Below are 21,766 nucleotides of genomic sequence, written 5' to 3'. Positions count from 1 at the left end.
CCCAATTGGAAGGAACTGAATGCCTTTAAAACTTTTTGTTGCTGAAAAACGATCCTCCCAATTGACAAACTAAGAATATATGTTAAGCCCGGAAACAAGTCTGTGTCCAGTTCTAAAGATTGCTGTAACTCCTGATTGTTTTATGTTTCTGAAACATTGCAGTGTCGGTGATTTATTTCATACCCATGTGGCCAGCCGTTTGTTTATGTGATTGCATACCATCTGTTTTTCAGTAGGGAGTTTCAAGTTCTTCTAATTCCCTACCCACCATCCCACAGAAAACAACTCAAAATGGACAGAGATTTCAATCATTTGGATTCACATGGAGCTGGAAACCCTAGCTGCCCCTCCTTTATACCTTATACTTGGCAAATGCTTTAATGGGGTTAGCAAACTGTGTCCTAACCAGGAACTTACGGGGAGACACCTTTTTTTACAATGACAAATGATATTAACAGTTTCATTCTGAGTGTTTAGTAGTATAACAGAAGATTGCATTAATGTTGCAGGAAATTGCTCTGATAGACAATAAAATCCCACCACAAATCCTGTCCATACCTTTTATTTCTGAGTGTCAACTGAGACACACATCAAGATGTAGCAGGGTCTATGGTGGAGAATAAATGTCAAGTCTACCACTTCTAAATGGACACCGCTTAGCCCACTGGTCCAAAAGCCCTGTTGGTCCTGTCCATGGCATACTCTGAGCCCTACTACATGGCATCATCTGCCTAGAAACTTAGGAGTGGAGGGGTCCCCAGACTTTCCAAAGAGAACTCAATTCATCGCTATCATTGTTCCCACACTAAGCTCACTTTGATTCATTCTACTGAGGACCAAGTTCTCACTGATATCATACAGACAATGAGTAAAGAATTAATTACCATTTTTACAAGAATCCTTGTTGTTTTCTTGGAGAGCAGGGATCTGATGGCTGGGCCCTGAAGCTGTCCAGAGTTCATGGCTGACATCTGGAGACTGAGAAACGTCTATCTTCAGTTCTGTTTGATTGTCACTAGTCCTTACCAAATCAAAATGAGATACACCAGGGGGGTAAGTGTCCCATGGGACACCTGATGGATTTGGTTTATTGGAAGTGTTAAGTGACATGTGTACTAAAGCTTCGTTGATGTAAAATGAATTTTCATGACACAAACTCTCGGCTCGATTTAGTTCCACTACCTGTATAATGAAAAAAAGAAAAATACAATTTCTTTAGCAACTTAAACAAGTTCATGAAGTATTTATTTAGCCCACAAGCCTCAAAACTCTTGTTCTAGCAATCAATATTTCAATAAGAATGAGGTTAGGAAGAAATCTACCATTTACTCTCCTCCCAACCCCTTCAAATGAGCTAGAAGAAATCTATCATCTACTCTCCTCCCAACCCCTTTAAATGGGCTAGAACAAGAACCTCCAAGTCTCCATGCACAATTTATCTTATTTTTAGAAAGCAGCAGAGTTCTATAGCATTGGAGAGCCTCCACTTTATTTTAATTAAAGCAAGCAGTGTTTCCACTTTTGCTACATAAAAAGGTTGAAAACATACCCTTCAATGCACCAGGAATTTGCAATAAATGTAATTTAGCAAACTTGAAGGGGAACTCAGATGCAACACAGTTCTTTCTTATAAACCTATTAACTTTTACAACTCTATGCTGCACTATCAATAAAAATATGCATGCAATGCAGAGTGGAGAAAATCTGCCCAGACAAATGAAATTGTCAAGCAAGGTTAGAGAGGATGCAAAAGAAACAGGAATCTTCTAAATGGGTTTATCCACTCAGTCTATAAGTTCATGATAATTTTATTTGGAAATAGATTTTGAATTCAGTGTATCCGATTCACAAAGAACAAACAATTCTCCATTAGAATTTGTTCGATTCAATGCTTACACATGAAGAGCTAAATGATCTGTAACCAGCCATGTGCCATACAATACGATAGAATACTCTTAGTCTATCACAACAGAGCATTTAAAGAGGGTCCTTCAAATACCTAGAAGGCAGCATGTTCACAGCGACTGTGCCTCCACTTCTAAGTCGCCCTTGCCTTATTGGGGCAACTCCATTCTGTGATCCTTTCTTAGGCAAGGGTGTCTCAGAGCACAAAGGCCCCAATAAAGACTCAGGACCTCAGAATTTCCATCTTTTTAAGTCAAGATACCCAAAATTGGTTCTAAACACTGTTAGCTTTTTTTTTTCCCCATCTCCAAACTGAGACACACTCTTGTGAGCTCTTCTACAAGAACCAGGAACACAAATGTTTGGGTAATAAGGCATACCTCCTTGCTCCCTGGAGAAAAAACAGCAGGGAGGCTCCTCTGGCGACTGTGCTTGCAGTGGCCCAGCAGACCCTGCTGGACACGCATCCTCTGTCTCTCCCTCTCCACCATCCGCTGGCCCTCCCGCAGCCGCTCGAGGCTCTGCTGGTACTCCTGGAGTTGGTGGTCCAGCTCACTACGGTGGCGCAGCAGCAGCTCTTCCTGTGATTGGCACTCACGTTCCCGCGCTTGCAGCCAGCTCTCTTGGGCTTCCTGCTCACGCTGTTGCTGGTCGCATGTGCGGTGCCAGCGCCGCTGCTCCTGCTGGAACTGGTGCTGAAGCTTGTGGATGTTAGCCAACTCTTCACGCTGCTTCTCCAGGTATCGAGATTTCTCCTGGTCCTGTGAGGGGCCACCTCGGAAGGAGTGGCTGGGGGCCAAGCTCTCCTGCTGCTGTAGAACCAGCTTGTGGATCTCAATGTGGCTGTCCTGGATGGTCAAGGCAGCCTGGGGCAGGGTAGGGGGGAGCAGAAGAGGCCAAATGAGTAAGTACAGGCTTGAACTACACATAGGGTGGTAAAGGGTTAAAGGCCTGGTGGTCTGCTGTGGAACTAGTAAGAGAAGGCAGAACCTTCAGGAGACAGGGCTAAGGGATGGTCATGTAGGTAGGGTGTGTGTGTGTGTGTGTGTGTGTGTGTGTGTGTGTGTGTGTGTGTGTGTGTGTGTCTTGGAAGGGGATACTGGGACCCAGCCCTTTCCTTTTTTTGTGTGTCCTGATGCCATGAGGTGAGTAGTTCTCCTCTACCTGGTACCCCCACCATGAAGTTCTGTCTTCCCCAGAGCAGTGGGACCAAATAACCATACACTGAAACAAGGAGCCAATTTCAGCTCTTCCTCTTCTAGCTTGTTCTTTGGGGGCACTTTGTCAATAAGACACAAAGCTAGCACAGGTCATGGGCTGTTTACCTCTTGGTTGGAAATATCTCTAAAACACGGAGTGTTCAATGGATTATTTTCCTGTCATATTTTGCCCCTTCCAAGTTAGATCCAAAGGCACTTTGAACTTGTCTACATTTCCTAATGGTATGACTTGGGGATTTTACAGGAAAGAAGTAATACATGAAGTCACTATCATTGGCATTTGGTATCTAAGACAGTTTGGTTTGATGAGTCCAGTGGATGTTTAAACCTGTTAATACTCAAGTCTTCATTTGAAAGGGCTTAGTAATAAGACATAACCCACCCATATCCTGCCACTCAAACTCTTTAAGTTGCCTTGGGATTGCTTTAATATCTAATATGCCCTCTATACTTCACTGTATCCACGTGGGAAGGGTTAAAAGCATACTGCTTTCCTGAACTTTCTGGAATTGATTTTTCCATCTTTTTGGTTCAAGGTTGGTTAAGTCCAAGGATGGAAACTCATGGCTATAGAGGGTTGATTGTTCTCATTCATGCTTTCGGAGAAGCGATTGGCTGTTGGTTGTTAGGTTGTATTTAAGTCAGTCCTTTGGGTAAAAATCAGTGTGTAAATTCATAAGACTCTAAATTCCTGTCCTATACTCATTCTCCTTCTGGGGTCCCCAGTCAATCATTCCTGGGAATTTAAGAATCTATATAAACACAGTAGTACCCTTTATTTGAGTCCCAAACCAGGAATTATTTGAGCTTTATATATTGCTTTCATAGAGACATAAAAATAAAAGTCAACTATTTGGAGACTTTTGGCAAATAGCCTTTTTATAACATAATACCAGAGAATCAGAGTTAATGCCATTTTTAGGAGCTATGGAATTGGGTAGAGCTAGTCTCCTTACTGCTAGGTTTTTGCATTAGAGCAAGTTGGTTGTACAGAAAAAAGAAACCTAAGCTTAAAATCATTGTTTACTAGATTGCTAATATGAGGCTGCGATGGTTAAGGGAAAATAGATACTCTGAATCTCAGCAGACACGACCAATCATTAAAAAAATTTTTTTTGAACTCTAGTACCTGCCTATGAAAAGCTGGGCAACATCACAGGAAATAATAACCAGGTCCTGGAAAGATGTCACTAAACCAAAACAACAACAACAACAAAACCCTACTGTGAATGCCCTTGGAAGCTTTTCATTATAAAAGCTCCCATTTAAAGTGCAGAGTAGAGAAAGAACAAATCGCAAAGAGATACACACTGGGTGTGGATGTGTGGCTCGACTCTGGATGAGAAGCCATTACCAGCCTAAGGATAAATTCCAATGTCTCCTTCCTAAGACATCTTTAAATTGTCCATGTAACACATACGCTCTGAAGAAGGAATTTTGACCATCATTTGTGTGTGTGTGTGTGTGTGTGAGATCAGCACTTTCCTCTACTTGTGAAAGTTAACGAACTTGGGTATTTTAAATTCATGCTTGCTTTGGAATAAGACTCAAACATGTATTCACTGGGGCCTTTTGAAATAAAATTTGCATTTTTAAATTCAAAAATTAATTGAAAAAAAACTCATGGTCATTCTTGATAACTGACTTTAGAGAGCTCTTATAAGAAGAGTTATCATGGAGAATAGGTACTAACCATTGTGGTCTTTAAACATGGGCTAATTAGTGTTGGTAAACCACTGGCACTCTGCTGGCCTGAAAGCACACTGTAGACAACTACCGCCACTTACCACCAACAGACCAGAAGGCATTGGTACTGTAAAGCAAGCAAACACCAATATTTTGCATGTCAAAACTAATAGGCACGCACGAGCTCTTGTGTAAGGACTACAATTGGGTAACTCGAATTTATCATGTCTGTATGAGATTAGGATACAGCCATTCTCTTCCCTCTCACAAACATATACTTGAAGACTGGATATTGATTTTCACATTTAAAGTTATATTTATGTTTAAGAATTCTTAATTCAGGGGCTGGAGAGATGGCTCAGGAGTTAAGAGCACTGGCTGCTCTTCCAGAGGTCCTGAGTTCAATTCCCAGCAACCACATGGTGGTTTACAACCATCTGTAATGAGATCTAGTGCCCTCTGCTGGCCAGCAGGCATACATGCAGGGAGAACACTGTATACATAATAAATCCTAAAAAAAAAAAAAAAAGAATTCTTAATTCACTCTCATTTCATTTCCTGAGGTAGAATTATCTGTGTCCTTTCCTTTTCCTGTCTGTATATACTTCTCCAACTCTACTATAGGGACCAATTGTCATTTCAGTGTTTCAGAAATGGGTTAGAGTTCAGCTTCTAAGGAGAGAACTATGCTCCAAAACAGAAATGCTTCACACCCCAAATCTTAAGACCAACTCAAAAGCTTCAGTTTGATGGAGGGAATCTACTGCAGGTGTTGATATTTCCCATTTGGATTCAACTTAACACAATGGTTTTCAACCTTCCTAATGCTACAATCCTTTAATACAGTTCCTCATGTTGTGGTAACCCCAACAATAAAATTATTTTTGTTACTATTTTATAGTTGTAATTTTGCTACTGTTAGGAATCATAATGTAAATATCTGGGTTTTCTGATGGTCTCGGGAGACCTCTGTGGGGTCATCCAACTACCCCACCAAGGGGTCATTACCCAAAGGTTGAGAATCGCTGACTTAACACATTGCTAAACTAAGACCAATAGGTTGCTGAACTTGTCTAAATCAAAACCACACATAGGGTTGAATTCAGAGTTAGAGAACAACAACAAAATGACTGTACATATAAATTTTCATCAGGCAGCCCAAGGAAACCCAGTGTCTCCAGCCCTTGAGAATTTAATGTCTTTTCTCTAGCCCAAAGCTTTCCAGTTGACAACTGAAAGAAAGCCTAGTTGTTTCCCATGATACATGGAACTCTCAGATCATCTATGTCATACCTACTGTCCACAGACAGTAAAGCCATCTCACATTGTATGAATAAGAAAAGAAACTACTGTTACCACTGTGTGTGAGCATGTTTTCAGATGGAGGCACAGCCAACCTGTGCTCTGTGTGCCATGTGTCCCAGGATAGTTACGAATGCAGCCCAACACATTCGTAGACGACAATGCTATGTCATCGTGTCAAAAAGTTAGATACCTCTATATCTATCCAAAGCAATAAACCAAGAAAATACAAATGATATAATTATTGAAGAATAGTCATAGCACTGGTTTTTTTTTCAAATTTCCTACTAGAAACATTCCAGAGAATCCGTGGAAAATTTATTAAAACAAAAACTAAAGTTAAATGAGTTGACTGATAATAAAACAAGTACATAAAAACAGTATCTTTTTATCAACAGCCATAATTGGAGAAGCATAAACATATGTTTTTAAATTTATATAGTACCTGTATGAAAACAATCATAAAGCTTCTGCACAATCTAAAATAAGAGGTGGCTGACCCTTTTCTTACATAAGGGAACTGATTGTGGCAGAAGCACAAATTTTCTTCCATTTAACTCATGGATACAGTGCAATTTTAATCTAATAGTCTTGATAAAAGGCAGGAAACTGGACAAAGTGATCTAGAAACTTTGTAAAATGTGCACATTATACAGAAAAGTACTAAGAGGAAACTACTGTCTCCATATACTCAAGTGTAATCCAAAGCTTTAATAACCGAAATAATGGCACTGGCATTAAAACAAGATGGGCATGGGATCAACAGTGGTCAAGAGAAAGAAGTTTGTTATTGTCAGACATAAATAAAAAAAATATAATGCAGCCATAGCTTTACGTTTTCTGCTCCAAATTTAGATCAGTTTTCCTTTAACAGTCCTATGATATAAAATATGAACTATGAAAGACAAATGAAAAATTGAGGGAATATGTTTGGTCTTAATAATAAGAAGCACAAATTAAAGTAGTCTGATATCTTGATCCGTTTTTAAATTGAGGAGGGGGAGGAAAGAGAGAAAGAAAAAAGATATGATTGATTAATTTTGGCAGTTTAATAAAAATCACAAAAAGGTATCTATAGAAACTTAAACTATGGAGACATTCAAATATGGTTAAAGATATTAGAATATAAGGATGGTGACATTTTATGCTATTAATAACACAAATATAAATAACTGGTACTGAATAAATTATATCGACCCAAATACTATATATACATTAACAATCATGCTGTAGAATAATGCTGCCACAGAAAGATGTGTGTTTGCCAATGAGTAACATGAACCAATCTAAGTTCGGCAGGGATGTATACAACATGGGAACTAATGTCCTATTAGTTTTTGGTTTTTTTTTAATTAGCATGGTAACAGCAATTCTGTTTAGAACCACAAGACATTTTATTTGATTCTTATTCCAAAAAAACGCTACACTGTAACTATTGCCTTACAGCATTAAAATTTTCTAATCTCCACACAAAGTACTTTGGGTACACTGATGGACTCTTTGGTGAACAGAATCACCTGAGGGATGGATTCTACAGTCTTCTAATCCACAACACAAGGGTGGTTTTTATGCCTTCCTTAAAAGATAGCAAGTCATCAGCAGGAGGCTTGGCGGTCCCTTTGCTTTTGTGAGCTTATTTCACACCGTGCCCAGTGCAGAAAGGACACCCAGTAAGTACTGAGTAACAAGCTAACCAAAGCACGAAGGAGCATGCAAGTTACTTAGTTGCTCTTCACAAAGGCCTAAGGCCACATGTGGAAGTGACATGAGTTCAGGTGAGAATTTAAGTTTTCACCAGAAAATGTGAAGTCATGCTGCATGCACCTAAACATTTCATTGTGTCGGCCCTAAGCAGATTCATTGCGATCTTTGAGAGACAGGAACTGTTTTATGGGGCTGTGCTGCCTCGTGATTGCAAAACCAGGTGAACTCAGCTCTCCTCTGGTGAAGTTACACCTCAGGGGTTGGCATATTCTGCTAAGATCACTTACCACCTTTCAAATGTTCTAATGTCTAAGGTCTGGGGATCATCAGAGCACATTAAAAGAAACATTCACAAGATCGAGATTACAGGAGAGTCATTACCTGAAGGCTATAGAGGAGACGGGTTAAATTCTGTATCGCTTGTATAATCTGGGGGGAGAAAAGGATGGAATGTGTCAAGTTCTTGCAAAGCTTCCTTAGCTACAAATTGAGAGAGGATTGTTTATGTTTAAAGCATGGGTAGCTTACCTCTGATTGTGAAGAACCTGGGAAACTTCTATATTCCACCTAGAATGCATAAAGACATGAGAAAATGAACAGCCACTCAACTTTAGAAAGCTATCGTATTTTCCTAATATATGAGCTTCCCTCTGTAAACTCCATTACCTCAGCTACAGTGACCATCTCTTCTAAGAAGAAATGCCTGGAGAATTAAACGGCCCCTTGACATTGCAGGTCAAACTCAGAGTTAGGGATGTGTGACAACTTCTACCCTATCATGCCTTAGGTAGCAGTGATGAAACTCGGCAAACCCTTGACTCTTCTTCGGGGATAGAGTGCGACACATGGCTTTCTGGAAGCCACAGAACATCACAGCGTCCCAAGCTCCCAATCTCGATGTTGGAGAATTGTGATGTCCAAATTACAGAGAGATGGTCCCAGGGAAATACTTAGGGTCCTCCAGATCCTACCTCAGTTAATCACCAGCCCCACTCAAAAACCATGAAAGAAACCACAAAAGGTTGGCCATCTTCTCCTTGGGGATGGGGCCCTACGCCTCAGACTCTGTCTCTCACTCCTTAAACATTAGGGGACATGTAGATACTGAGAGCTTCTGGCTAATTGCATTAAGCATTTGTTTACTTATTGTCTGTCCTCTCTCATTAGTAAACCAATGAATGAATAGCAAGACTCTGTAGTTTCAGTACTACATCTGCAAATCTAAGAATGGTGCTTAGCGTGTAAGGGACACCAGACAAATAAATGGCTACAAGTTGCTTATACTTCTCAGCAAGTATGGAGCAATCAACACTACTAACTTCCCGTTTTATGAAATGGGAAAATCACCCGTTTTCCTATCCTCTGAGAGCCTGCAGTTCCCTGTAGGGTTCTTGCCTTTGTCTGAGCACATGCCGTTCTAAGCCCTAAAGAAAGTCGGCCGTGGTGATGGCAAGTGGCTTTCACGCTGCTAAATGAATCACTTAGCTTAAGCAGGTGATGGGCTAGCCCAGTCTCCTTTTCCTTCATACTGCCAGTTACAGATTTTGCTGCTAAGCAGTCCCTCTAACAGGGAAAGGACAAAGGCTGAAGATGGAGATGACATGTCAGTACTTCAGAACTCTGCCTACCTGTATGGAAGACACCAGGGCTAACCATTTCAGTTTGGTGGTTAAGCTCTTGCTTTTCTTATGGGCTCATCTTTGCCAAGGGAATATCTAGAAGTAGGTATGCTAAACTGGATTAAGTTGGTTACTTACAGCTAGAACCACTGGGTTTGGGATGAGACAGGAATGTGTGTATCATCTATTTAATGGAGTTCATCTGCCACCTGGTGGTTCCACTGTATAACTACAGTTGATCATTGAGCAGGAGAATTTCTACCCTTGGGTTACTGTTTTTAATTCTTTCAAGAATTTGTTTTAACCTTATCTTATTAAGGATGCTAATGCTAAGAAATCCATTATATGATTGCTTAGTGTTTTAGCCAAGTGACCTTTTCCTATATCTCAGTTTATTTCAAAAGTCCCCATGAAGTGACAGCTTTCCCAGAGGTTAACAGAAAGAAACTGGGACCCACCATCTCACTTACCCTCCTGAGTCATGGGTAGGAGCCAACCCACTTTCTATGCAGAATTAATCTGCTACTGGAAAACTCTCTTTTCCTCCCTAAAATCCTAGGAGCAGCTGAAAGCTACACACTGCAGTCTTCCTAGTGAAGATCACATGGAAGTAGGAGCATTGTAAGACAAATAAGTTTAAAGGTTTACAATCAGAATAAGCAAAGTACAGTTCCACACTCACGCACTGACTTGGGCCTCTGAACTTTGCAGATGAATGCTAAGTCTGAACTGACATTTCTGTGAAATTCTGAAACCTAGACTTGGTTCTGTCACATGTCACATGTAACAGTAAGATGTTGCATCTATAAAACCAATGTGACGTATTCCCACACTGAGTCACACATCAGTACTTGGTAATGGAGTTAAATCAGTGCTAGACAGAGTGAAAACTCTTGAACCGACTCAACATCTCCCCGAATCACCATCCTCCCCTGCTTATGAAATCACACACTGGAAGCTAATATAAAGCTGTGTGCTGTAATTTCTACAGAGAGAGTTGCGGCCTACGAATATCAAGAATCAGAGAGACAGCAGCATTTGTGGACACCTTGCCACAGTCTATGTGAATTCAAAGTCTGCAAAAGGAAGCTGGAAGATGGGTGAAGAGTGGAGGGTCTTGGTAGAGGACAGAAGCAAGACCATCCCAAAGTGGAAAATAGTTCCGCTCCAATGGCGCCATCTGGTGGTGCAGCATCGCAGTGTCCAGGGCCGCCTCTCAGCCAAAGAGTTGCCAAAAGCAGTGAGGGGAAGCAAAGGTTGGCAGTGGAGAAAGTAAGCCTGGAAGTCAGCGCAGACACACATATACACGTGAGGGTTTTCAAGATTTTTGGTTTGTTTTAATAACTTTTCAGTTCTTTTTTTTTTAACACCTACACAGTATAGAAAGAACACGAACATTTAAAGAATAGGTTAGAAAGCTCCAATACAGATATTGAAATGAATCAGAAACAATTCAGAAAAAGTATTTTCAATTCACTCGCTGCCTGATAGCTGAAGATACTATATATACAAAGCAATGGGTGCTAGTTACTAACAAATTGGTTAACAATTAACAATACCTTCTCCCCTGCATCAGAGACCGCCAAGTCCGTTACCACACCCTGGAGCCCGGGATCCACATCCCAACAGCCTCTTCCTTCTGTCCCTTCTGTGACTAGTGCTGGAAGCACGCCATTGAGACAGAAACAAAAAGGACAACATCAAACATCAGCCAGCCAATTGGGATCTTCTGTACATAACTGACACACACTTAAAAAAAAAAAAGGAAACATCGCAAGATAATGCATTCTGGGTGCTCCTGCAGGGGGCGCTAGAGACAGGCACAGCAAGCCCACAGTCCCTGCCCTCGAGGAGCTTACAGGCTAAGGAATACCAAGCAGCATCCTTTGACACCATCTTTTGAATTGCGCTTCTTTCTTGGGCTGACATGTCCATGTGCTGTTTGTGAGTCTACAGCTGACTTTCATGTGATAGGAAAAAGCCTCCCCGGAAAGGAGAAATTTAAAACAGGTACCCGGTGAAACAAACGCAAGGTCGCTTGGCAGACCAGGTCCGTAAAAGGCTCCCTCGTGGCCAGTACAAGAGCAGCAGCCGATGGACAAGGTCTAGACGGAGGGTCCAGAGGCGAAAGGGACACTGTTCTAAGAACGCTCCACGGCTGCGGAGTCATTAAAACCGAGAGCCTGCCCCAGTTTCTCGTCATTTCCATCCAGCTTTTCTCACGGTTCCCACTTAAGCTTTAACACTGTAAATACTGTACACTTAAACCTATGAAAACACAGAAACTGCTCCAGAGACGTTAAGTACCAAATACATGACTTTCACCCATGACGCCTCAGTCGGCAGGATTTCATTATTTATTCACGAAGGATGAGAGAACTCAGCCTATGGCAGGATTTCATTATTTATTCACGAAGGATGAGAGAACTCAGCCTATGTCCACCTTTTACTGATTCAAACCAGGCTGGGTCACACACACACTTCAGAGGAGCAATGTCTCACCAGGACCCTGATCCAAATACTTTGTGATAATTTTTGTAAATTTTTTCTTTTAAATATGGTGTCATTATGCATCTTTATTTCTACCAAGGGAATGCCCTTTTCCCTTTGCTTAAGTTAACAAAACCACTTGTATTATCTTTGGAAAATGACAGTTGTGCAGGGTTCCAAAGGCCTCTTCTAAGACAGAGTCTTCTGTTTGAGTGGAAACCATTTCCAAGGAATCAAGTGAAACCATTGTGTCCCGGCTTATGCAATGATGGAGGGGCAGCTTATAGCGGCATTCCCTAACTCCTAAAGAGACATCCAGCCATTTCCAAACAAGTCTTTCTCCTGTCGCTTTCCTCACACCCACATTAACAGTTAAATGGTGGCGGGGAGTCCATATGGAGCCCCCTAGAGGTAGAAGACTGGTACTTCCATCAGCTTCTACGAACCCTGGTTTAGTTTTAGGGTGGGCAACAGGGTCTCGGCTGGACCTACCATTCTACACAGTAGATTATAATCGCCCCCCGTGGTTAAGTATATTGGTGAATAAAAAATAGGACTTTGCTTGGCTGGTAACCTCAGATAGGGGCTTGCTTCACCGAGCGCCTCCCCAAAGCCCATTGCAGAATTACTCTCAGTCCCATGCCTTCAGTGAGGAATAACCACCTGCCTTTAAACAACTGTATAAAAGAGATCAAACTCCTGGGAGCACCTTGCTCCAATCCAGGCCAAAAAACGCCTAGCCTCTGGCATACAGGAGTCGCCCTATGCCTCCCCTGCCTGATCCTGATGACAGACTGCTCTGGTCCGGGCAAATGGGTGTCCCTTTGGAAGGCACACTCGCGGGAGGTTCTGACAGGGAGGACCTTCACTGTCCTGCCTGGAGGGAGGGTGGAGAGGAGCCGCCAAGTGCTCCAAACAGCTGCAAGGCCCAATGGAGCCTCCCAGCTGTCCCTGGGGCAGGGCTGGAAGCGGCATACCCTCAGTATTTTTAGAGAGGACTTCCTCAATAGCATAATGAGGCTCTTCTAAAGGAAATCACCCAGAGCGGTACAACTCCCCTGATGAATCTAGCTGTTGGAAATGAAAAACATATGTGCACATTCTGAAAATAGAAAGCCAGGATTAGATAAGGCAGAATTTGAGAGGGGAAATAATTTTAGGTGCTTGTGATAAAACAGCAAAAAAAAAAAATGTATAGATTAAAAAGTTATACTGCTTCTAGACTTTCTACTGAACCAAAGGATTTGTTAAAGAAATTCTAAAATAGAGCAGGTGGGTGTGGTAGCACACACCTATAATTCTAGCACTTGGGAGAATGAGGGATCCAAGGCCTTTTTCAACTACAATAGTAAATTTGAGACCAATGTGAAAGCTACATGGAATTTTGTCAAAAAAAAGGAAAAGAAAGAACTATTACAGACATTTTATTTGCATGCAATCTCTTTTGGAGTGAAGTTTTTTACCATCTTTACATGATGGAAAAATACATTCTTTGTGCTCTTATTTTAGAATTCTATATGGAGTTCAGTATTTAGCTTAAAATCATATATATTTGGGTTCTGAAGCATTGCTAAACTCATTCTTGACCTCTTATTTTTTAAATATATTGCCAACTAACTGGACATGATGGTGGCCACCTGGCAGTTAACACTCCTGAGGCAGGAGGATCACAACTCTGAAATCAGCCTAGGCTACTCAAAACACAGAATATATTCCAACCCCAAGAAGGAACTCTGGGGGCTGGGGGTGTGGCTCAGTGATAGATTCTTGCTAGTATGTTCCAAGCATTGGGGTCAATAACCCTGGTACCACAAAACCCCCAAAAGAATTGTTTGGCAATTGTGTCTATAATCATACTACCAAACCTCACACTTCACGTGTGGGTCTGTAGAGCATTGGGTGGGTGGAAGGTGGGGATGGGGGTGCTTTCTAGCTTCCTGAGCTATGACTGCTTAACTGATGCCCATAACATTAAACCTGCAAACTTGTTTCCTTAATGGATTGCAGAGACCCTTTACAAAAGGTTTGAAAGTCCTTTCAAAAATACATCCAAGAAGTCATGGAAACTGAGGCAGGGTGTGATCTGGGGACCATGCAGTGCTTGGCTGGGGACAGTATACCCCACCAACATAAGACTCTGTGTCATTAATAGTCACATATAATATCTATTTATGGCCAGCATGATTATTCTCAAGGTTTTTCTTTCCCTAATCACACACACACACACACACACACACACACACACACACACAAATGCATTAAGTTCCCTTGAAACAAGGCAGTTAATGCTTCATTTTATATGACCACTGTGTGTTGGGGTTGTGCTTGAGCTCACTGCCAAGGTCTGCACTGTCACTTACAAGCAGTTGGTGATGCTGGTACATCCTGTGAACTGAGCGTGTCGGTCAGAACAGCCCCTCCAGAGCCTTCCTCAGACGACTGGCTTACATCACCCATCTTTGAAGCCTTCACAGCCACCTGCAGACTTTCAGCTGAGAAGGAGAAAACCAAAACTAAATTCAAACAGTAATCACATAGAGTTTAGTCTGTCACATGTGTCCAAAGTGCACTGGGTGGCGACGCCTGCCCCAGATGGCCATGAATAAAGCTCAAAGCAACACTGTAAATTTGCTTGAAGTAGTTTAAGATCGTTTTGAGAATTAACTAATCAATGTGATTGTAACTCTGTCACATGGCTCTTGAGCAGATGACAATCTATTGCATCATAATGGTTAGATACTGTGATTGACCAAAGGGTGGTAAATCATATTTGCCCTGCAACTAAGGAACTAAAGTTTGGTCCTTCCTTCCTTCCTTCCTTCCTTCCTTCCTTCCTTCCTTCCTTCCTTCCTTCCTTCCTTCCTTTCTTTCTTTCTTTCTTTCTTTCTTTCTTTCTTTCTTTCTTTCTTTCTTTCTCTCTTTCCCTGAAATTCAAGAGCCTCATGTAGTACGTACAGGCTGAACTCAAATACCTATGTAGCTGAAGATAATCTTGAACTTTTGCCCTCCTGCCTTTACCTCTAGGGGGCTAGGATTCCAGGCACATGCCATCATGACTGGTTTATATGATGCAACAATTGAACCTAGGGTTTGATACATGCTCGGCAAGAATTGGACCAACTGCATGCATTGTATCCCCAACCTGCTTTCATAGTACTAAAGGTTGTGTAAACACATGCACTACACATTCAACTATTTCCCCAAAAGGGTGTGACCTGCAAAGACTAAAATACTTATAGCTGGCCTCTTACAGATAAATTATCCAACCCTGCAGTCTACACTGACTGACAACAACATCCTTTGTGAGTGAATTTAACAGTTTTAAAATTCCATTGTATAAAATGTCTCAAATGGAACTTTCTTTTTAGTAAGTTAGTAAGCTGAAAACTGTCCTGTCATTCAGTTAATTAATATGCATACCTATAGGTATTCGGATTTAAGACATACTAGCTATTCCTCAAAAGAGTGTTTCTTTGAACTTGCTTTTAATAACACACATTCCCATCTGTGCTCTAGTCCTTTTGGGAACTACCACACCAAAAAAGGAGGCACGTTTCCTTGCATAAAGGAGTCTCAGCTAGCATGTGGAATATTACTATTTCTAGGACCTTATAATTATTTCTCAAGTGTCCTCATCACATTCCAGTGAGAAAACTGCTCACTGAGCATCTACTGTCCTGGTGCAATGGTTATTTGATGACTACCCAGAGGGTACTTGAAGGAGAAAAGGAAAGGAGACACTTGCAGCTCTGGCCACATGGAGGCGCAGGAGAGCAACAGTCCTGAGTGGGACTGGGGAGAAGTCCCTCAAAAGGGGTGGAAACTGAACAGACCTGGGAGGATGCATGGGATTCAAGAAGAGAAGGGAAGGAGACTAGCAGTCTTGCAGAGCAAAGGGCTTTTCAGGGTGTGCACTCAACTGTCTTACTCGAGACAACAATGTCCTCACCCCGAGGAGAGCTCCTGTGCCGGTGCAGTCAGGTATGGATCAGTGATCCAGGGTGGGTTCTCATCTGCAGCCTACATGGCCTACATGGTGCCTCCACTGCTGTGGTTCCCCTGAGTATCCTAGTTCCTTCGTCACGTGGTAAGAAAAAAGAACAAAAGCCAATGGGCTTCCAAGCTCTCGTTAGGGAAGATGTGACGGAAAGAAGAAAGTAGAAGCCACTAGCTAATTAGAAGAGCAGGTGACTTGGTCCATTAAGGCTTGTGTGAGAGGGGTATGATGGGTGTCTGTTAGCATCCTTCGCTTTATTTCCCAAACATGCTCCCAATCTGTCTATGACTCTGCTTCCTGGTCACCCAATGTAAGTAAGATTGGCCCCCTCCCTATAGCTCTGTAATTCTCCACCTCCTTTATTCTGCTTCCAGTACCAATGGTCCTGGACATCCAATGAAGGTAAGATTCACTCCCTCTCTATAGCTTGGTGGTTCTCCACTTCCTTCATTCCTTTTATTTTTCATCATATTTATAATCTGACATACATATTTCTTTCTACTTTGAAATTTCTGGACCACAGGTTCTAAGAGGATAAGTATTCTGTTTCATTCTGCTGCACCCTTAGCACCAAGACCACCATGTGAGACACGGAGTAGACACACCGTAAATATGTTCTGAGTCTGCCAAGCCAAATAACTTCCAGAGCAACTTGCCTTCTTTCAGGGCTGCTGCCAGCAGGGAGGCTGCCTGGGGAGGCTCTCCCGGGTCAGGCTTGATGAGCAGGTGGGGTTCTAGGTGAACATCCTCGAAGCCACTCAGTTCCCCAAGTTCAGCGTAGATATGCAGTTTTTCTTCCAAATATGTGCAAATTTGTTGGTCTTGGTTACTGAGTATCTCTGTGGAATAGTATTCATCATAAGAGATTAGCATGAGCATGGCTAAGAAATCAAGTTAGGGGAAAAGACACCATGATTTAGCAAGCAGTCAGACCCAACACTTCCCTTGGGTGGGAGAGACCCAAATTCAAATTCTGATGCCTTCACTTAGTGACTGTGACCTCCTACAAGTAAATGACTTAACATCTCTTCCATCATCCACCGCACTTGATGAATAAATCTACCTTTCCCCTTCTCCAAATTCTAGAAAACCTTGCAAAGCTATTCTTTGTTTATGGGGACAGCTTTCTGTTAAAACTGAATACCCAGCTCAGCAAAGAGAATTGAAGCAGCCCTCTCATCAACAAGTGAAGGCTCCTAGGGGTGAACGGTGTAGGGCTGAGAAACCCTGTCTTCAGTATCTGTCTTGGCCAGACTAGTTTATTGTTCTGCTTCTAAACATCTAGGTTCTATGACTATATTTGCATGCATCAATTTCCCCCTGACTTGAATGTGTTACAAAGTCTTAAAGCCTAGAGATGCTAACTAGCATCAAATCCAGAGAGTCCCTTAGTTGGTCTGAGGAGCAGACAGAAATTTTGTTTGTTTTTGTTTTTTGAGACAGGGTTTCTCTGTATTATTTTGGAGCCTGTCCTGGAAACTCGCTCTTTAGACCAGGCTGGCCTTGAACTCACAGAGATCCACCTGCCTCTGCCTCCCAAGTGCTGGGATTAAAGGCATGCATCACCAGTGCCCAGCTCAGACAGCAAATTTTTAATGATCCCCCCCAAGTGACTCTAACATAAGGCCTGGGGTTGAGAATTAGTGAGATAAACATGTTTCTTGACGTCACAATGTACTCGATGGTCCTGCCGGTTGAACTCCTTGTCTAGTCACAGAAGCTTGACATGGTGGAAACCTCAGTGCTCACCAGCACCACGTGACCCACAATTACTGTTTCATAATGTGTATATGCATTAGTGTCTTAGTCACTTGTACCTTGTGTGTGGATGGGCAATTTTAAAAGGCAGAGGGTGGGCAGTGTGGACCTCAGCTGCACACAGTTAATAATGGTCATCACCACTACTCACGACATCACGATTCTCCCCACCACTTAGGAACACAGGACCGGGAAGCCAGAGCTGCACACGTCTTACCTTGACACTGCTGGATTTTGGCCACTCTGGCTTCAGCTTTCCGCCTCTCTTCGTCGGACTCGCTTGTCCTTCCTCCTTCTTCTTCTGGACAACTTTAAAAGACAACAGTCAAGGCATCACTGAAACCAGTTCCAAAGATCTCTAAAGTTATTAGAAAAACATGGGAACTTGGCAAGAGAACTAACCACAAGGGCAAAAAATTCAGCATGAAGATAATTCATTGTCCCTCCTTTTGAGAGGTCAGATCTCTTGAGTACACACATGTTACAACATAGGTTCAAAGTCTGCTCTATAGGATGATTCAAATATTCCAACCCACCTCCCACTACCAGCAGCGACAGTGACATTATGTCACCAAGTGCAACTAAGATAACAAAAATTTGGGTTGTGTATCAGTAGGGAACTCCTCTTGATAGAGCTAGAGTGGAATTGTGGAACAGATAGTAGGCCATCATATTGGGTAGGTGTGGTAGAGGCGGAAGCAGCTTACAGAATACCAAGCTCATCCAATTAAATCAACTTACCAATAATAATTATCACGTCCACCCTCCCCCTCATTGATCAAAACTGTCTTTGCACAAATAACAAGCAATATGTTAACTGGGCACACTGAGATTCACCAGCCATTTATTTGATTGGTTCCTCAGGCACACAGAGAAGCGGAAGACAGGGCCCCTGCTCTCAAGGAGCTTCCAATCTAAGGGAGCATGCAAAACCTACATGTAAAATGTAACAACTACAGCACGTCAGGGGCAACAGAGAACACCTGGGCTGAAGTCTTCATGAAGCAGGTGAGCAGGAGCCACAGCAGGGCACACGGGCAGAGTGGGAGGGCACAGCATGCAGGGGGGTGTGCGGAGGACAGAGCTGCAGGTGACAGGCTACGCCAGGCGGGGACAAAGGTCAGGGAGCAGGCCATTCTGGCTGAGGCAAAGTTTTCATGCAGGGAAGACATGGTTAGAACGAGTTCCCCGACTGAAAGGGACGTCCCGAGGATGAACAACAGCAAGGTTACCTTTCCACCGCCTGCTGGATCCGCCTCATCCAGTTATTTCGTTCCTCCTTGGAATTGGTGTGGATTTCATACATCTCCGGGCCAGCAGATGATGCGCTGATCAGAAACATGCCTCTCTCCTCGTTAGCAACCTCTCTGGCAATAAGCTTCTGAAGCGAGATAACCGAAGGCTTCTGGTCCTACGAGAGTGAAGAGGACACACAGCTGAAACCACAGTGGCTCAAAACCAAGAGTCACATGGGTCCCAGGAGCTGCAGAAAGCAACAGGACTCAGGAACCTTCATCTCCCCCACCATCCTAACCTTCATCTCCCCCACCATCCTTTCAGAAGATTATCAGAAGTTCTCCGGTGGAGAGGGAAAAGGATATCACATTAACTCTCCCATGGCTATGACAGTGTTTGGCACCATCAGCTTGAGACATGATATTCAACATGTGAGCTTGTGGGGGATATTTCTTGCTCAAACCTCAAAGCAGATGCAGAATGAGGACTTAGGGGATTAACTGCCCTAAAGGCTCTCAGTTTAGGGACAGGAAAGATGGCTCAGTGGTTAAGAGCAAATACTGTTTTGTGTAGAGGACCTGAGTTTGGTTCCCATCACCCACATCAATCCAGTTGCAGGGGATACGATGCTTTTTCTGGCCTCTGCATTCACATATGCATACCCACATAAAGAAGTACAGATTTTTTTAAAGTAAACATTTGCCTGGCAGGGGTGGCACACACATTTAATTCCAGCACTCGGGAGGCAGAGGCAGGTGGATCTCTGTGAGTGTGAGGCCAGTCTGGTCTAAAGAACAAGTTCTAGGACAGGATCCAAAGCTACACCAAGAAACCTTGACTCAAAAAACCAAAACAAAAAAAATGAAATATTTTTAAAGATCGGTAGTTTAAAAGTGCATTTTTAAAGAGATTAGAGGATGGAGAAAAATATGATAAACTACTCTGGTCAAGGAAGAAGGTAGAAGATTGTGAAGGATGAAAAACTAGAGTCCATTGAATTTAGAAATATTTGCATGACAGGGATGGAACAGAACCGTAGGAAATAAGGGGATAGCTCATCAAATACAACGTAGAAATGGGCAGACATGACCCGAGAGTCCCTAGGCATCACCAACCCCTTCTGCTGCAGCCTTACACGTCTCAGCTCCATAACTGCTGCAGCTCTACCTGTAAGTGGCTCCTCCTCACCAACTAGATAACACTGGGTGAGCAGGACTGGCCCTAACTCATCTTCATATGCCAGACCCATTGCCTTGCATAGAAGAGGCATACAATCAATGTCTGCAGGACTGGATTTAACAGGATTCCATGTGAGGGAAATTGGAAGAAAGTCCAAGAGTTGGTGTCCAAGGTATAATAAAATAACTTCTGCCAGCATTTACTGTGGTCTGTCAGTGTCTCCATGTCATGCCCTGGAGCCTCACAGATGAGACCTCAATAGCCCCACGCCTGGCCCAAGAGCCATGGTTAAAGGAAGGGCCAAAAGGATGTCTGCAGGATGAGAGGGTGTGGAGTATGGAATCTGCTTTGGTCTGTGGCTCCCACTGCTGTATACAGAGCTAACAGCAAAACGTAGTTTTATTTCTTCCTTGTGGACTGAGTGAGTTTGTCTGAGTTTGCCATTCTATATTCTCCATTACTGATTTCTTGGGGCTGTCTTGCCTGCCTTCCCAGTATTGATAGCTATGCCACATCTGGAGTTATTGGCCAAGTGATCTTTGGAGTGAGTGCTTTTCATGTTTTTCAGAGCAGTGTGGGGAAAAAATAGATCATGATGGAACAGACTACTGGTCTACCCAGTCCCACACTTGGCCTCCGGAAATGGAGGGTAAATAACTTTTAAAGTACATCTTGAATCCCCTCTGTAATGAGAGAGGTTCTCTAAGCATTATTAAGAAACCTTTTAGTATTAAACATCTATGCTTCCTCTTTCTGTACGTAAAAATGCAAGTGAGTTTCAGTTGCTTGACATGAAAGAATATGATTAGTTAGAGAAAGGGAGGTGGTGCCAAAAATCTTTCAAAAGTGAAGAATAAATAAAGAGTAGAAAAGAGCATTAATTAAATCCTACCTACCAGAAGGCATCAAGGGCATGCTAGTCGTTATTCATATTAACTACACAAACATTAGTGAAAAACAAGATTCAACATCCCCCAAATGAAGGAGACACATCAACTTTGGGGACAGATGATATACGCTGATGATGATATAAGCTCATGCAGTCTGCAGGGATATTATGTTGTACCATAGCATTTTAAAACCATTTTTAAAGTTAGCAACATTTATGAATGGGAGCCTCCACCTTTTAGAAGTACTTTAGAGTTTTGAATGCATGGTAGAATCAGAAGACTGACTACCCTGGACCATATTCTCATTTAATTTATAAACACCGGCTACATCTCAGTAATCATGACTCACCTTGACCCTGGACATGTACTCACTATTTGAGGACAGTCCCCACTCTTAGTATTTAGGCATATGTACTGGTCTTCCCTTGGAGTTCTGACAGGATACGCTCTCAGCTGCAGCCACTAAGAGCACCACCTGTGCTACATTCCCTTTTAAAAGTGCCCTGCCCACCCCTCTCTCTCTTTCTTTCTGACACTTGTTTCCTCTCTCCCACTGCTCCTATCTCCAGAGGCAGGTCTCCCCACTCCTCTTCCCCCTTTTGATGATCCCTTTCCCTTAATAAAAGAAATCCTCCACTTAAACTCTGTCACATGGCATCGTTCTCTCTCCCAAAGCTTTTGAAATTACAACACCCACTGCTTTCCACTGTCTTCATCATACTCACTGTTGACTTCACTCATTTACATTCTGGCCCAATCTCTATAGATATCTGGAATGGA

General features: G+C 42.5%; 1 protein-coding gene across 6 annotated transcripts in view; it reads right to left on the bottom strand.

Annotated features, from left to right (window-relative positions):
• The window catches only part of Arhgef28 (Rho guanine nucleotide exchange factor 28), a 282,273-nt gene that overhangs the window by 29,546 nt on the left and 230,961 nt on the right, over window positions 1-21,766 (bottom strand). For 5 of the 6 annotated variants that reach the window (XM_040729095.1, XM_040729097.1, XM_040729098.1 and 2 more), the window contains 9 exons: window positions 18,914-19,092; window positions 17,899-17,990; window positions 16,580-16,762; window positions 14,287-14,418; window positions 10,996-11,096; window positions 8,346-8,384; window positions 8,199-8,246; window positions 2,286-2,771; window positions 885-1,182 (listed from right to left, as the gene is read on the bottom strand). In XM_040729095.1, coding sequence (XP_040585029.1) covers window positions 885-1,182; window positions 2,286-2,771; window positions 8,199-8,246; window positions 8,346-8,384; window positions 10,996-11,096; window positions 14,287-14,418; window positions 16,580-16,762; window positions 17,899-17,990; window positions 18,914-19,092 — 1,558 coding nt within the window. Of the gene's footprint in view, window positions 1-884; window positions 1,183-2,285; window positions 2,772-8,198; window positions 8,247-8,345; window positions 8,385-10,995; window positions 11,097-14,286; window positions 14,419-16,579; window positions 16,763-17,898; window positions 17,991-18,913; window positions 19,093-21,766 lie in introns of those variants that run through there. The other variant, XM_040729100.1, reaches the window with a different exon arrangement.

This window comes from Mesocricetus auratus, unplaced genomic scaffold, assembly GCF_017639785.1.
Source record: "Mesocricetus auratus isolate SY011 unplaced genomic scaffold, BCM_Maur_2.0 Super-Scaffold_100020, whole genome shotgun sequence".
NCBI classification, from domain to species: Eukaryota; Metazoa; Chordata; class Mammalia; order Rodentia; family Cricetidae; genus Mesocricetus; species Mesocricetus auratus.
The sequence above is the reverse complement of the archived record's forward strand: the minus strand, read 5'-3'. Positions and strand labels throughout refer to the sequence as shown.